The sequence below is a fragment of the Dermacentor andersoni genome, chromosome 3 (genome assembly GCF_023375885.2).
Source record: "Dermacentor andersoni chromosome 3, qqDerAnde1_hic_scaffold, whole genome shotgun sequence".
Lineage (NCBI taxonomy): Eukaryota > Metazoa > Arthropoda > Arachnida > Ixodida > Ixodidae > Dermacentor > Dermacentor andersoni.
The window spans coordinates 30,213,592-30,231,272 of NC_092816.1; the positions used below are offsets into that span (position 1 = coordinate 30,213,592).

The following is a 17,681-nucleotide window of genomic DNA, read 5'->3' on the forward strand; positions in this document are numbered from 1 at the left end:
TTTGAAATCATTGCGCCTGCAGACCTATGAAAAACAAGATGAGACTTACATTAAAGGCGTAGGAAAGCGTGTCTACCTTTTCTTGTGCGCAGACAACCTTCCTGTCGTCTTTCCAAGCATCCTGCTCAGCCGCCATCTTGTTAGCAGAGGAAAGTAGCCTGCATCGTATTTGACTTCAATGCTGTCTTCGCGAAGCTGGCTATTTTCTCGTCTTGGTAAGAACTGGAACGAGACTTAAGATGGCCACTGTCCGCTTAGCCGTCTACTTTGCCACCTACGGCAAGTAGACGGCAAGTACTGGCACACAGCCAAAGAATCAAGCTATTTGACTGCTATTGTTTCCTGTATTAGCTAACCGCTGTCATTGGAGGTTACGTTAGGTCTTTGGTGGGACATGAAATCTAGTTTTCAGCACCTGTCATGATTTTTTAGCAGTACGGGGTCTAAGCTTAGGGCTGTGATTGGACTTTCACAAATCAATTGTTTACTTTGGGGACGTGGCCAGAAATCGGTTAGCAAAAGTAATACACTGTATTTAAATGCAAAAGAAATAAAACCACAGTTGAGAATAGGAAGACCACAACCACAACAAATAGAAGTTAGAAATTACAATTTAATGAATAATGAAGGAATAAATAAACACATAAATAAATCTAAACTAAATCGGAACTATGCTTGGCAGAAAGCATTGACATCAGAAGTTAGCTATTAAATCTCGGAAAACAAAGCAAACTTCCCCTCTCTGCCCAAGCATCCAGGCGCCTTAGGGAATTAAATCAGGAACAGTTAAATCTAATCAAAGAAGACAGAGAGGTGTTTTCAAGCATGTCGTTTACAAAGCTAAAAAAATATCGCTAACAAAAAATTATTACAAAGGCATCTATGGTTTAATTTTCCCCACAAAAAGAACCAATCGGCCAGCGTGATAGACCAAGCCTATCTTCTTTTCTATTCGTTTTTCTTTTTTTCTTATTTCGTTTGCCTCATGGCATACCACATTCAAAGCAAGCGAGGGCGGGAGATGGAATCTAATTAGGCAGAATTAGTGAGTCGAGGAAGTTCATTATTACCGTCAGGAACCATGTGTCAAGAACGTGACACATGTAATTGCAAGTAAAAAGATGTGGATGCCTCCCAGGTAAAAGTTGTGATACAGAGTTCGACAGTGAACATCAGTGATAAATGTGCTATGAACAAATTCGCTGGGTGCTCTACGAGTCGAAAATTACGATCTCAATAGGAGGCACGTACACCGTAGTGGGAGACTCGATCCGGATAAATTTTGACCACCTGGGGTTATTTAACGTGCACCTAAATAGCGCACGCGCGTTTTGGCATTTCGCTTCTATCGAAATGCGGCCACCGCAGCAGTTATCGAACCCCCGACCTCTAGCTCAGCAACTCAATGCCATAAGCACTAATCTACACTGGTGGATAAAAAAATCAATAAGGCACTCGCAGGTGCAATTGCAGTACACGCTGATCCAGGGCAGAGATTAAGTGGGTGTAACTCGATACGCTAATAAGACCAGTATAGAGGAAAACCGCAGAAAATTGAACGGCGACATCGTTCCGGTAAGTGGGGCCACCGCTGATACACGGGGTCAAACTTCCCCTCAGTCACGTGACCACACGAAACTGCGGGCACGTTCGTCGGTTCGTTTGGCACCGCTAAAGACGACGAAGAAGAACCGCCATGGCCTCCAGCAGGTTCAGAGTCCTCTGCATTCTCTACTTTTTCGCGGTAAGTATATAACCATTGACAGGAAACGCCGTCTCGCGAAACGCCTCCAAAGAACTCGACCGATCCTGTACGGACAGAGATAGGGTAACGGCTTGTGCACGATCAGACGTGGCACGAACTCGCAGTTAGTCGTGGTATACACACCAGAGCTACTGTGATGCGACATTATTGTCCCCTCCCTGTTTTTCTACGATGGACCGCCGAAACGTGCATGAGCTGATTCTCTATACTCATGCCCGTGAACTCTCAAGCTTTGTCTCATTCTATTTACTGCTATTTTAACTTTCTATCTTCACTTTCATTTTCAGCTTTCTTTTTGCACCTGACTGTATCGCTTTTCGCTACTATGTCTCCTGTTGTTAACATCTCTTTCATGTGGTGCTGGTGCTTTGCATCCAAACAAGAGACAGATGATGATGATGATGATGATTGAAGATAGAAGATAGAAGATAGAAGATGCTTGCGCAGAACGGGTTAATGCCCTCCAAACAGGTTTAATGCTAGAGCATCGGTGACAACAAAAGACAGAGATTTGTTATGAGAGGTGTACATGAACTTTAATACGTTCGAATCTGGTACGCAGCGTTGGGGAAATGGAAAAAGGGTAACACAAACAGAAGAATAATGATGATGGTGATGATGATGATGATCAAAATTATGATCATGACGGCGATGTGAAAAGAAAAGGTATGAAAGGTTCACATAAGATGGAAATCAACAACTGGGGTCGAACAAGGAATGTATCTGGAGCAAACGTTTTGACAACAGAACGTAGTGTTCGTCATGGCTGCAGTTGCGAAGGCAAGCACCTCCGTCGTAACGGTGAACACACACCGGCATTCCTTGTTCTACCAATGTTAATCACTGGTGTTATGTAGAGGGGTTCTGTACCGTGTCAGTATAGACCGCTAAGACAACAACACAACTGGAGTCAACGCGACAAACGCCTGACTACAAAGGACCGTTTAATATGGTGCTTTACACGGTGATGGAGAACTGAATTCATCGACAGTGATGAAGAAGGAATGCAGTTCCTTATTTTCCTTCCCTACTCGGGGCGGAGAAGAGTGCGCTTAGAAATGTCGCTAAGGAAACAAGTTGCAGCCCTGACAAAGACAAGTCCCCTTGCCGAAAAGTTCGCACGCCACAGACATCCTGCATTCAACCGCTGTTGATCATTTTCTATAATACTGCTTTCTGCCTACAGGAGTATATAGCGCGATTTCCTAACGCGACAGGCAAAACTTCAAACAATCGAAGCCGTTTTTTTTTTCTTTTTTTTACAATCTAAGGACAAGTTCACGTTGTGGGTGTGATATACGGTGTACTTGACTGAGTAGTAGCGTAAAATAATTCGTGGTAAGGAGAGTGGGTAACGATGCGCCGATGGATAGCGAGCGCTGAAATACCGTATTATAAATCAGCGACGTATAACCCTGTTGCAGCATGCCAACGATGTCAGAAAGAAAAAAAGTCGCCTCAAACGCCTTGGCAGAGCATGCAGATGACTTGGGCCACAGAATTGATTGGGATAACGCCAAGATATTAGAAAAAGAAAGAAATTTAGCGTCAAGACACCACTTGGAATCCCTCCTAATCCAAATGACAGATAGCACCCTCAACCGGAATGACGGAACCCTCCCCTCCATCTACACGCGCTGCTTACGTCATATTTTAAAGCCCTAAAAACATTGTATCGCACGTCCTTGATTTCATTGTGAACAAGGCTCCCGTCAGGTGAGCCGAAACGTTTTTTCTTGTATTCATTCAGGGGTCGGTGTCCTTCTTTTTACCCTTCTTCATGATGCTTCCCGACCAGACGGGCTTCCGTAAAAACCTCGACTTCATAACCCTGTTGTAATACGAGTATCAAGGGCGGTTGAACGAAGCAGCGTGGTTTAGAATTCATTCGAGAGCGCCACTGTTCCATCGTGTTCAAATAGAATTATACAATGCCAGTTAGTTTTTTTTTCCTTTTGAACAAGAACTCTTTGGTTCTTTCTAGGTGACCAGTGTGCTCAACATCGCCGGCTACATTACTGGATTCCACCGAAAGCCAGGAGGTGAGACAAACACAAGTCAAGTATCGCGTCGCCCGTGCTCGGCCCGCCGTACTCAAGCCTACTGCCTAAGGGGCCGTAAAGTGACTGCGTTATCCTGAGCTTCTTTCAGGAAAAAATGTTGCAGAAATTCTGAGAATTGTCCACTAGTGCGGAAGCATTTCTTTGACTCTGATGTTACTTCGCTTTTGCTTACTTGCTTTTCCTAGATCATGCATGCCTCCCCATCGCTTTTCCGGACCGAAGAATGCTTACGTATTAGTAGACAATTCTCAGAATTTCTGTGGATTCTTTTTTTTTTTTTTGCTTATTATTTCTCTTCTGCTTAGAACATATCATAACGTTCCAAACACAATTCCATTCCATAGAATCACGGGATTACAATCTTCTTTAATTGCTGCGTCGTTCTTTGCAACTTTATTTTTGCTATTTTTTACTTTACTTTTTCTTTGTTACGACCTGAGCGTGGTGACGTCACTAATTTTTCATTATTTTTTTAGCTACCAATCAACTACTATTACACTATTATCACAACCCCCTACCAATCAGCTATTCTACAATTTCCGTATTCTTCATAATCCCAAAGCGGGCTTCTTGGGACGCGCACCACTAATGCGACAAAGTACGCTTTCAAGGGGGCACAACAAGAACGGTTACCTCTTTTCTTTCTTTTTCGTTTTACATTTTTCTTTCCTTCCTTATCAGTTCTAAAGCTATCAATCACCTACATTTGCACTATTATAACTAGTAAATGTCCTGGCTTCGCCAGTTATGTATTTATTTTGCACAAAGAGGGTGTGACACTTTTCGCGTTACGGACAGATTTGGAAAGGTTTCGGTGCGAGCTAGTTGGTACGGGTCATTCGTTTTAAACAACGCCAAAAAACGCACGGACAAGGAAGAGCACAGGAATAGCGCTGACTGCCAACAACATCTTTATTGAAACCCGTACAAATATATACTTTACGCAACAGGCTGAAACAAAGAAAGGCAGAAAGGGAATGTCAGTCATCGTCAATCAGACGATGACACGCCTAAACTGCATAAACTAGCTGGACTGCATGAACTAGCCTTCCACACAACTTTCTTAAAGATATTTTGCTTATTTCTCGTTCATTTCTTTCTTTATTTTCCAGAGAAGATGCGGGCGAACGAAGTCATCTACGTCATTGAGACATCTTTGAATCTAATCTCCGACGTAGCAATGCTGCACGCGCTTTATCGGCCACCGGTAAGAATTGTCTGGACGCATCCAGAGATGCAGAACAAGAATGAAGTTTGAACACCTCAACTTGTAGGTCTTCAAATAAGTAATAGTTAAGAGATATGAAGTAAATAGATAGCCTGCATTAGAAATGATTACCTCCACAAAAATTGTACCCTATGTGCTTGTGTACACTAAGGAATAATTTCTGATGACAGTGTCGGTGAAAACGCCAGTAGACGGAATGCGACAAATTACATACGTCACCGCATTACGTCATTGGCAGAGACTACCAGCAATGTACTGCCTCTAGAAGTTTTCTCCACAGTGCCATCTATCCATCTCATCTTCTGCAGTCACCTTACTCACTTTGCCTAATATCTATCATCAAAATCTATTCAAAGGAGTCTTGATTTCTCGTGATGTGGTTGAGGTATTTCAGCTTATGTTGTACTGTTATTTCTTAGAAAGGAAAAATGGCAGACTTTTCTTTAAGGCTGCCTCTCAGGAGCCTTGTTCAACATGACGATTCGGAGGCGCCGACTCTACGACACTCAGTGACGGTCTGACTCTCGGAACTACGCTTCACCAATAAGTTATCCACAGGCTTGACCACACAAACTTGCCTTGGCAAGGTGATGCCTGCACCTTGTAAAGTTCTCCCCTCACGTGCTGAAAGCTGCAGTAAGTTTTGTAGTGTTCGGAAACAAGCGTCAGGCAGAAGCTCTTCACACATCAACACCTCCCTCACCAGACGGCGTTTACTTCAATCCTGTCCGTTTACTTTACCTTGGGCAAGGCAGACATCCTCGATTAGTCCCAGATGAACACTGTAGAGCAATTGAAGGACAACGCAGTTGTCTTGATGACGACAGCTTGTGTTGTCAGGCCCTCTGCACCGAACTTAAGACTCGTCCTTCCCTTGTTGCTTAATAGTTTCTGCCACTACACGTCTTAGCTTGACTCGTTCGCTGACACCACATGTGCCTTCTACAGAAATCAATACAGAGCGCAGTCTGGCGCTAGCCTCTGCGTGAGCTGCGTGCAATCGTTGCAGCGCACACTGCACCTAAACTTCATTTTGTCCTCAAATGGATTTCCGACTTTTTGAAAATTGATCATTTTTAAACGAAATATTGCGTTATTAATGCAATAGTTTGCAACGATTATGCATGTGCGAAGAGACATAATTTCTTTCCGTGTTCAGAAAACCATATATATGACTGCTTGAAATTTTCGAAAAATGATAAATTGTAAAAGAAATGACGCCATGAGAACATCTCACTGCACAATAGCAAAAATTATGCAAATCCTTGTACTAACCGTAATTCTCATGGTAGCTAAACAATCGGAGAGCCACAGTTCCGTCTGGAATTACTGTATGAAGCTCCATACTGGCCGCCGAGCATTTGAAAGCACGTAAATGGTGTCTACATTGTGTTTTACAATGCATTCCTACATTGCAGAAATTGCGTTTCTCTTTTTCATTCAATTCCTTCATATCTCTCTCTCTCTCTCTCTCTCTCTCTCTCAGCGTATTCTGAGCGTTCTTCTAGACTGGATCAGGCTGTTTGTCATCTGGAACGCCGGAACCACGATCATCTGCGTGGGCTCGCGCCTACTGGGGAGTTACATCGAGTGCCGCAAGGTACGTACAGCCGACAGCGAAAATAGTTTTTAAAACATGAAAAATCGCAAGTAAGTTAAGTATTTGCGCCGCGTTAGCGCAACTTGCGTAGTCGGGATCGGCCCAAGTTTGGGAAGTGCTTAACGCCTGCTTCGCCTTCTCAGCGGGTCGGCCCTGCGTAGCAATACTTTCGGGATCTGCCCACGTATGGGTAGCGCTTAACGCCTGCTTCATATGTGCCGCGGGTCAGCGCGGTATTTCACTATCTTCGGGATGGGCCCACGTACAGGGAATATGCTTAACGCCTGCTCCACCTCCGCCGCAGGTCGGCACGGTATTGCACTATCTTCGGGATCGGCCCACGTATGGAAAGTGCTTAACGCCTGCTTCACCTCCGGCGCGGGTCGGCACGGTATTTCACTATCTTCGGGATCGGCCCACGTATGGGAAGTGCTTAACGCCTGGTTCACCTCTGCCGCGGGTCGGCACGGTATTTCACTATCTTCGGGATCGGCCCACGTATGGGAAGTGCTTAACGCCTGGTTCACCTCTGCCGCGGGTCGGCCCTACATTGCGCTATATTCAGGATCGGTTCGCGTATGGGGAGTGCTTAACGCCTGCTTCACCTTCGGCGCGGGTCGGCACGGTATTTCACTATCTTCGGGATCCGCCCAGGTATCAAAAGTGCTTAACGCCTGCTTCACCACCGCTGCGGGTCAGCACGGTATTTCACTATCTCCGGGGTCGGCCCATGTATGAGCAATTTTTTTCTTACGACACGAAAATTTCCTTGGACGGTAGAGGTATACAGCTTCGCTGTAAAAACGATGCTGTACTCCGTTCCATAGAGAGCTAGCAGTCAACGCTATGGACGCAGAAAGTTCGGTCAAGAAAACTTATGACTCCGCGCGTTCCGTCTACATTTGGGTGGGCGTTCCTGTCCATGATTCGCTGCGCGCCGACAGCGTTCTCTCGCGCCAGCATGCACGTGAGGACCGTCGCAATTGGATTTAAATAAGACACCCGAAAAGAACGACAACGCGTAATGCAAGGATGTGGGTTCTTATCCCACCAGCGACCAGTTGTTTATTCATCCTATTTAATTTATAATAATTTTTAATTTCTTTAATTCAATTAATAAGCACAGGTACTAATTAAATAGAAGTAAGTATAAATTCAATAAATAACTAAAAATGAAAATTTCTGTGCCATGGAGATCTCCGACCATCGAGGGAAGGAGTGTATGGTCGCGATGTGTATAGTGCTATGCGATTCGGACGCGATACTGGGACCGCATGATGGCTGGCACTTTTTGCATCACCCGTGATATCAGTTGGGGTCGAGTGCAGTAACAATGCATCGAACGAGGACTCACGCTTTCATGTAATACAAGAATATATCATGGATGGACGTATGGATGGATGCTATGAACGGCCTCTTTGAAACGGAGTGGTTGGCTGCGCCACAAAGTTCTTGTTCTTATTTTGCCTTATGTCCTACCTATGTTTCCGAAAAAAAAACACACAATGAATTACCAGCATCAAAACTTTTTAACCACTACTGGGAACTGTGTTTTTGTACACCTCCGCAGTTTCGTGGTCTGCCTACTTTTCTGTCACCAAACCTCCAATCATCTCTTAGTAATCTCTATTGCGGACATGTTTACTTTCCCCTTGCTATCTCTGAACCCAAGGGACTCAAGGAGGCCAGAGAAGTCTAAACCGACAGCTGTGTAGCTATGTTCAGATTCTAATAAAGCACATTTTATAGTTTCCGTAGCTTTACCGCAGCAAGCACATGCTTCTTCTTCCTTGGTGTACCTCGCTTTATATCTATGCCTTCTAAGGTATCCCGATCTCGCTTCGAAAAGTAAGGAGCTTCCCTTTGTAATAACGATCATGATGATGACGACTTATTGGCATCCCTTTTGAAACTTGGTGGTGAGAAGCAGTCACCTACCCTGCTTTAGTTACTCAGGTACATGCTGCACATACTACATACACATCAGCTCGTTGTGCTCCGCGCCCACCGGTGGCACAAAGAGTGCCGGCAGCCACGTGCTCCGGCTACTGCGCTTCAATCGCTGAGCACGTACTGTACAGTCGCGACGTTGGCGAATGAAATCGTGGCGCTGAGACCTTGACCCTATATTGGTGACTATTGAACTTCAGAACGGCTCACCGTCATACGCTATGAACCACTCGCGACGTTGGCGAACATGCGGGCTCGACTTTTGCACGTCAATGAAGCGCCTTTTTATCAAGTTTGAGAGAAAAAAAAAACGATTTCAGAAAGCCTTCATGGAGTTCTACAGCCGAACGCAATCATCAGAAACAAAATTAGGGTGTCTTTTCTTTCACTTGGAGTTGTCAATGTTGTTGGTGCCGGATCAAACGAATTTGGAGATGATAGGAGTATGCTTCAAGAAACTCTAATCATTGAGATTCTACGGTGATTTTACGGAGTGTTTTTAGGCCCATACAGATACATAGACAGCATACACGGATACCTAGTACCTATAATTAAAGTGGAAAAAATGTATTAACTCCCAGCTTTCTCCGCTTAAAAGCAGCTTTTTTTTTTCATATATATGTGCACGCACTTTTCAACGCACTTGATCACGTGAATCATTTAGTGCTTCTCAGTAATACGCTTGAGGTTCTGACTGAATGTGTAGATTTTTTAAAGTCGCTGCAATGCGGATCAATGATTGCTGCGTATCCTCGACGGCAATGTAGGTTTTCAGAGCACTGCAGATTCCGTGGTAATGAAAAGTTTATTTACGCCAACGATTGAAGTGGCCTCTCGCTTTTGATTTTTATTCTTCAGGCCCGTGTGGACCTCGAGTCGATACCTTACAACCGCGATGCTGACACACACCGGGTAAGCGTACAAAAAGCATTCGTTCGATGTTATCTTTCTTGGAGCAATAAACAGCTCATGTCCTGCGTCCCCAGCAAGCTTGACAGGTGCATGTATGCATGTCCTGGCAAACAAGTCCACTCAAATTAGGTTAGAAAAGGAAATATTTTTTATTTCACCTCGGTAGTTGGCATTCTACTTGCAGTAAGTTCGAGTATACCTTGCATCGTAACTCACAACTACCTAATATAGTCTAAACCTGACATATACGCACTGCCACAGGCGGATAGGCCTCACAGCTGGAAATAAAGTCACAACGTCTTGCGACGCTGTCTTGCACAGCTCACAGCACTTCTCTTGCAGTCTGCCGCATCGTTCTACTCAACTGACGGCGTAAACGTTTCGGCAAAGATATTGTTACGGGAAGAAGCTTTTGCGTAGCACAAAAGTGTTCTTGGTCTGACGATGATCTGGTTCATGACCCTGCGGTCAAAACTAATCCAGAAAGCTAAAAAGCTAAGGCTTCTTTCATAACCCGTGAGAGGCTTCGGAACGTCAAACGCCTAGATTTAATTTGATTCCGAGTCGGAGAAATTGCGCTTTCCAAAGTACTACGTGATGTATTAGGTTATGAGCAGCGTTTGTCACATATAGCGTAAGCACAACTTATACAGGGTTTTGGACACAAGTTACCCCAAAAATCTTGCGTAGTTTAATGGCAGCAACAGTAATGAGCGACGTCAGTGATTCGACGAGCAGCGTTGCGAGGTCACTGCGTATATAACTGTACCCTAACGCTTACAAGAGTGCTGACCTGGACTAGTTGATTGAACATCAACATATTAAAACAGGCAGCGCGGATATATGACCCTGCGGGAGCGCCCTTCTGGTCGTGTTCCCTTAGTTATTTCTATCTGAAATCAAAAAGAAAAAGAACCAGCGCAAGGAACGGGACAAGAAAGTGAGACCAACACAAGACTTGCACTGATCTTTTGTTTCTGAAATATGTGCCACGCAGCTCAACACCAACTGCTCCTTTCTATCTGCTCTCCTCCTTTATGCGTATTGCTTATAGTCTTTGACTGAGGTCACCGACATCCATTCAAACTGACGTGTCGCGATACCAACCTACATTCACCAATACATTGAAAAAAAAATGATTCATTACAAAATATACTTGCGGGGAAAATTAACCAGACGAGCTTTATACCTCTTTTTTTTTTCAGAAAATACTGTTCATGTCCTGCGCCTTCCAGTACGCGATCATATTTATCTTCAAGGTGAGTGCGCATGCGCATACTCGTACGTTTAGCGACTTGCGAGTTTATTACGTATGCATTTGCGAGCGCGTCTGTCGATTTATTCGGTCATTTTCTCGTTAATGATCGAGTTTCACCGTAATTGTTAAAGCAAATAAGTAAGGGCATAGTTAAAAAAATAATATTGATTACCCTACTTTTGTGGCGAAGTACATAAAAAGGAGCTTACTTCTATTCAATTAGGCTTGCATAGATAGCAATTATTTGTTAAATCTCTGCCTCCTATCTCGATTAAAACAAATTAAATTAAATCTCAACTGTAAACAATGACCAGTCGTTTTCTTTCACAGTAGTAATGCTTTTCTAAATGGCTGTGAAATGTGTTGTAGAGAAGGTTTCTCGAACATACAGCTAGGGTTCTTCGTTTTCGGGTGAAACCCGATAATTTCCGATTTCTTTGCTCCCTGAACAAGTTTTATAAAAATGGGCTTAAGCCATCTTTTTCTCCGAAATTCATCCTTACATAAAGATCATAATAAATGCAGGTGTTAGAAAACTAGCGAATGCTTATCACCTTGTCTGAGTGTGTGGTAAAGGTTTTTATGTTAGTAATACTATACATAATTCATAATCAGCTAGCGCAAGCAAGGGGTAATTGGAGATCGCTGGGAGAGGCCTCCATTTTGCAGTGGACGTTAATATATATATGCGCCGATCATGATGATGATGAATATTCTTGTATGAACATGATATCTGCTTCCTTTCGCTAAACGCTCAAGCGAAAGCCGTCAAATAATATTATATATCACCTGCGGGGCTTGTGTGAACGACAGCTTGTTGCTTCTTAAGTCGCCGCCTTTACACGAACACGATGATAGTCTATTGAATCGCGTACCTCACATACATGCATACATCGGTAATTCACCATAACATGAACGCAGCGCTTAGGTTGCCTTGCAATGCAAACGCTAGCGGCGACGATGAAAGGACTTTTATTTAGTCTACCATGTTACGTTGAAAGAAGTGTAGCAGATTGAGCTAGCTAGTGTACTCTTATTTCGTTGCAAGAGCATGTGGCGCGAAGCAGCAAAACATGACCACACCACACATGGGCGAAACGGTTGACAGAGGTCTATGACCGATGCTGAAATTCACAGGATGCGTATCACAACGTACGCCAACAAAGGCTTGTAAGACACCTAAAAGCGCCTGACCTCCTGAGACGCATGCCTATTTCTACTACCATACTTTACTACTTTGTTAAATAAAGTGCAGAGACGAAATTAATTACTGGATTGTCAAACTCGTCAGTATTTACTATTTTTGTTTATGTGGTTTCTTTTGAAAGTATAAATATTGACTGCCAACGAGGGTTCACAGGCATTATTTGCAGACATTATTAGAAGGCAACGAAGTGAGTTCGTCACATGACTTGCGAACAGCTGTCTTTGACATTACATGTGCCCGTGAGTGATTTCGCTTCTTTAAATGCGTTTGTGTCCAAAAAAGCAGTCACTGCGTGTGTTCTAATCGTTGGGGCAACTTACCAGGAATCTACCGATCTCTGGACTGCCAGACATTGTAAATTCCGATTTCTCCCCGGTATTCCCCTTTGAAAATATCGACCGATTTTTATGCCCCGAATATCAAAACGTATGTATTTCAAAAAGTATTTATATGCGCGAAATAATCGGTCTTAATTTTTGAAAGAGATACCGTTCTTCATCGGTTCGTTCATGCCCCTCAGAACTTGACCGTGTATACTGGTAGAGTCGATATCAAAGTTTGTCGCGAAGTGTTGGGTACTTTGTCGCTTCTCATACGTTCTATGTAGTGTAGTTATCTATGCTTGTACTAGACTATATTAATAAGTTTACTTGCCATTCCTTGCCATTAGTTGGGAGTGCAGATGGAAAAAAGCTGCTCACAGGCAGCTTGACCAGCCCACGGTCCTTGATTTGTTTATTTTGGCAGAAGCGGCACAACAACACGTAAAATATACAGAAAATGGGAACAATAAGTAAAATGTAAAAAACAGGGTAATGATCGAGTCTCGAACAAAGACAAATTCTACTGACAATACAAACTACGGAATAATATGAAATCAGAGCGAAAAGAAGTATGCAAACTTAAGCAGTGTACTTAATGCGGAGATTCTGACATAACCAAGAAAATAAACCAAATCTATCTAACTTGCAGGTGTTCAAAAGACAGGGTGACGTGTTAGATAAACGCTGTTGTCCGGTATTAAGAGGAGGAGTATGAACTAGCCAGCTTTCTGCATATCTAGTTAGGTAGCATGGTAGGATAAGATAGGAATAACTTCAATAAAGTGCAAGTTATTTCGCAAGTTTGCAAGAATTTGTAAACTTCTGAGGTTTGTCTTTTCCCTGTTTCGAACTTCACGCTTAGTATGTTTTTATATAAGCTGTGTACACTGATTACTCTGGCATTGAGAAAACGTTGAGCTGCGTGTGATCGCAGTATGGTGCATTATAAACGTGACGAATGCATTTGTTCTGTAAGAGGTGAATGCGTTGCAAGCTAGAGGAAGCTGATGTTCCCCATACTAGTTGGCGAAAGTTGAGGCGAGAATAAAAAAGCGAGTTATAAAGAAGCAATTTAGTTCGTGTTGAAAGTTGATGCTTTAATCCGCCTACTATGCATGCCGGTGATTGGAGCTAACTTTGTGGTTAGATAATTTATGCAATCGTACCAAGACATATGACAAGAAATACTATACCGAGACATTTGAAACTCTCTACAGTATCTATATTAGGCGGGTTCAGTACTATGGGTTGGCGTAGCGGTATTATTTAGTTTATTCGCCGGAAAATGATTGCCTTAGTTTTCTGTTCACTTATGCCTAATAGAATTTGATGATGCCCATTTTCCCAGCGCTGTAAAGCTTTCGTTACATGCGGATGTTATTTTCGAAATATTTTTCCTTGAAAAGAAGATAGCATCTTCTGCATAAATAATAAATCTTCAGGATTTATATTTACGATATCGTTGAGGTACAGATTAAGAAGCAGAGGTCCCAGTAGGCCACCTTGTGGTACACCAGTACTGATAGATCGAACTGGAGAGCAGGCATTAGTTAGCTGAGCCACTTGCTTTCTCTGTGATAAATATGACCGTATTAATCTTAAAGCCTTTTCGCGAATCCCATATCGATGTGGTTTTTGCAATAAAATGCCACAATCTATCAAGTCGAAAGCCTTTCAAAAATCGACAATTACAGCAAGTGTGATGAACTTTTTTTTCAAGCTGTTCAAATTCAAATTCTTTCTGTGCAAGAAGTGCCAGTTCAGTTGATTTGTTCTTAGTGAAGCCAAATTGATGTGAAGTAAACAGTTGTAACTTTTGAATGAATTTGGTAAACGCAAGTTCAAAAGTTTTTCAAATACTTTCAAGATCACAGCTAGTATAGACACCAACCTATAGTTGCCCAAATTATTTCGGTTGCCTTTTTTATGTAATACAATTACCTTTGCTATCTGCATTTTTCACGGAAAAGCTGCTGTGTTTATGCACGTATTAAATATGTTGGCAAGATCTGGCGCTATGATGTCAGCGACGTGTTTCACAGATCATCGATATCACGGCATCTACTGTTTTTTTTTAGGCTCTGTATCACCGATATTGTTTCCTGAGCTGTTGCAGGTTCCAGAAATATAGAGCCACCATTCGGTGTATTCATGTATTCTAAGGCATCGAGCAGGCCACTGCCTGTGCCAGTCTTACAAAATAAGTGCTAACTAGTTGCATCAGCTAAATCATTCCAGTATAATTTTTCGCCATTGGCTTGTACTTTTGAGGGTGCGGCGTTAAACGCGCGGCGGTGTAGGAGCGTGTTCAGTCGAGACCATGGCGAATCATATCTGTCGCATTCAACTTTTAGAAAAGAAAGACAGTATTCTCTTCCCACGAATCACTTTTTTTGTTCAGTTTATTGATGTCTGTGTTTGCGTGCGTTTTTTTTTAAATGACTAAGTCGTCAGGCACTCGTGTGCTGCGAAATCGTTGGTAAAGATGGCCCAGTATGTTCATTTCATGCCTTTATTCTATTGTTACGTATGACGTCCGTATTTCGCGACTTCTGCGGTGAGGCTTTAAAGGAAAACGAGAGCAATAATATTTCTTAAATTGATAAAGGAACACATTATACCCTTCATTTGCATCGGTTAACTGGTATTCATCTGTCCAGTCAACCTTTAGGACCTCGTCGCGGAACCTGTCAAGAGTAGTACCTGTTATTATCCGATACTATATTTGTTCAGTATTATTTGTCTGTAATGCACTACCGTTCACGCAGAGGAATACAGGCAGGAGCTCGGTGATGCGATACGATATCCCACCAGATTTTGCTGTAGATAGTTGTGAGTTTGTAATAAGAAGGTCTAACACTGAACTGGACTCAGAAGTGATTCTATTGTGTTCAACGATTACATTGTCGAAACCATTGGAAATGATAACAGTACTAGAATATCTTCCGTTTTGGTTCTTAGAACCCATATTAGTGGTGAAGTCTCCACCGGCAATCAAAATAAAGCTGTTTTCAGTAATGAAAGTTAAAAAAGTGTCTGAAACTTTCAAGCACTTAGTAATGCTGCCTTTCCGCGGGCGGTACCAGACAGGAAGTACTGTAACGTCATTAGGCAATGACGTTCAATTAGTTAATGTTAGATATTTTCGTGAGTAAAACGTGAAGCCGCGCGAGTATTTTCCTCAACCAATGCACTAACCAATACTAGTATGTTCTCTTACAGCCGCATAGAAGCATTTGACTCGTTCGTTCACCCTGAAAGTTGGAGTCAGGAGGGAAATAAATGTTGCCCCAATAAGGTACTGAGCTATGTAACAAAGTTCTTTTTTTGTAAAATGAAGGAAAAATCTGAAAGAAAAATTGAAAACAAGAGGTACGCCGATAAAATTGGCATACTGTATCGGTCATTATAATTTTTCTTTTTTGCAAGAAATTAGTGCAGGCGGCAGATTGTGAACTATTTTTATTTCTCTTAATTACAGACATTCTGTGGTTTTTCAATAGCCGTCTTTAAGGCAAGGAAGTACTAGGATAGTAACGTGTACGCTGTTAAAGAGAAAAAAGGTAGCTTACAAAGTTTAAAACTAAGACCAGTTACATCAATAACGCTTAATTAAAAAAAAATCGGTAGTCACTCGCAACCATTGAGGTGGACATGTTTTCCGTAGTTATTGCGCTGCCGAGCACCGAAAATATATAGCTTAAACGACATAACAGTGCTAGTTTATACACCAAATCTATAAAAATGCTCTCGGATATCGTCTGCGAACAAAATAAAGAGAAAAATTATACAGTCGCAGAAGCTCGAAGAGGATCGGCAGCTGAGAGATGTAACTTCGTGCAAGTGAACGGAGTTGGATAACTTTCTTAAAGTCAAATCACATATTTTTTTCGAAAGGCATGTTGAAGTTACATATGTTCAAGAAATATTACAGCAAGAGGTCTCAGGATTTAGAAAAGACTGATAGACGGATCTCCAATACTGCAGAACTCTTGCAACTTGGAGGAGGGGGATGGATTTTCCAGGTGCGAGTGGGCGAATATGAGCTCATTAAGCTTGCGTGCTGATTTATGCGTTTGAATGTCTTTAACAGAACCAGGGACTCACTTAAGTCAGTGCACGTGGGTTATTTTATTTTTCATTTCATTTTTTGTTTCAGTTTACACTACTGAGCGTGGTCTACCGCTTTTACGAGGAACTCCGCGCAAAGACGACGCAGAGGAACGTCGTCCACCGAGTAGAGGCCGGTGACGCCGGCTCACAAGATTTCACCCACAAGACGACTTGACCACCACGTCGAAATATATTCCGTTTATATCTTTCTTTTTAACACCTAAATTTTTGTGATGGAACTTCCCCTATTGCTTATTCGACCGGTCTAGTCTTTCGAGCCCGCACTTGTCTTCTTGTCTTTGTGCTAGTTCTTCTGTTCGGATGGCGCCTTTTCCCAGCATTCCACTGCTTCAGGTCGTCTTGGAATCGATTCCTGGCCATCATGGGATGTGGAAGGCAGTGAGCAAGCTCCTCCGCTACTCCACGTTTGACGGCATATCCCACGGCAACAGTGATCGGACCGCGCTCTAAGGCGGGAGACACGTTAATTACATGGGTATGTCTGTTCAATGACCATGTTGGGTCCAATAAATCGAGTGTCGAATTTTTCGCATAAGCCGGAAACGCGTACAGGAGTCTAAAGAAGAGCTTCGTCACCAAGATATAAAGTCACAGCACGGTCAGTCGAATCTTAGCGGGACTTAAGAGCGTCCTCGGAGATGCCGCTGTTAATGCGGGCGAGGTGACGGCAGTCCGCGAGGCGAGGCAAAAATTGTTCTGAGAAACAATCCACTGGGGGTACAGGTACAGGAGTCGGAACGATACGTCCAGAACGAAACTTGTGGAGCGGCCACAGACTAAGAAAAAGGGAGAAAAGCTGGTGGTAGGTTGCGTAGCCGTATTCTAAGCGAATGTCACGAAAGGCATGACTGATCCCAAATTATCTGCTCGGGGCGTGTGTATATTGCAATCGTGTGTGAGAGGGTACGATGAAAATGCTCCGTCAAGCCGTTAGTCCGCGAATGGTAACTGGAGGTCCTCCGTTGAATGTTGTTTGAGGTGCGCAGAACTTCCGTAAGGATAGAAGAGGAAGGCTTTGCCGCGTCGCTGAGGAGAGCGCGCGGAGCTCCATGGCATAAAAAAAAAATGCTGCGTAGAAGTACGCGACTTCAGCGGCAGTCCCCAATTGTGGATAGCCTGTCTCCGCGTAGCGTGTTAGATGGTCAGCGGCCATCACAATGCAACGATTGCCATTTGAGGTCGTGGGAAGAGGGACGTACAAGTCCATTCCAACGACTTGTAAAGGCGAAGCAGGACAAGGA

At 43.1% G+C, this 17,681-nt stretch overlaps 1 protein-coding gene across 1 annotated transcript; it reads left to right on the plus strand.

The window, feature by feature from the left end:
• The first annotated feature begins 3,522 nt into the window (after positions 1-3,522).
• LOC126518088 (uncharacterized) lies at positions 3,523-16,652 on the plus strand. The gene is made up of 6 exons (XM_050167946.3): positions 3,523-3,807; positions 4,941-5,035; positions 6,543-6,656; positions 9,465-9,518; positions 10,724-10,777; positions 16,466-16,652. Exons 2-6 carry the CDS (start codon positions 4,946-4,948, stop codon positions 16,592-16,594), a joined length of 441 nt encoding a protein of 146 aa, XP_050023903.3. The 5' UTR covers positions 3,523-3,807; positions 4,941-4,945; the 3' UTR covers positions 16,595-16,652.
• The last annotated feature ends 1,029 nt before the right edge of the window (positions 16,653-17,681 follow it).

What these genes read in the sequence shown, in the direction of transcription:
- LOC126518088 (XM_050167946.3), top strand. Translation starts at nt 4,946, where the DNA reads ATGCGGGCGAACGAAGTCATCTACGTCATTGAGACATCTTTGAATCTA. An exon ending in GCGATGCTGACACACACCGG is followed by an intron (nt 9,519 to 10,723) that starts GTAAGCGTACAA and finishes TTTTTTTTTCAG; the next exon opens with AAAATACTGTTCATGTCCTG. An exon ending in CGATCATATTTATCTTCAAG is followed by an intron (nt 10,778 to 16,465) that starts GTGAGTGCGCAT and finishes TTTTTGTTTCAG; the next exon opens with TTTACACTACTGAGCGTGGT.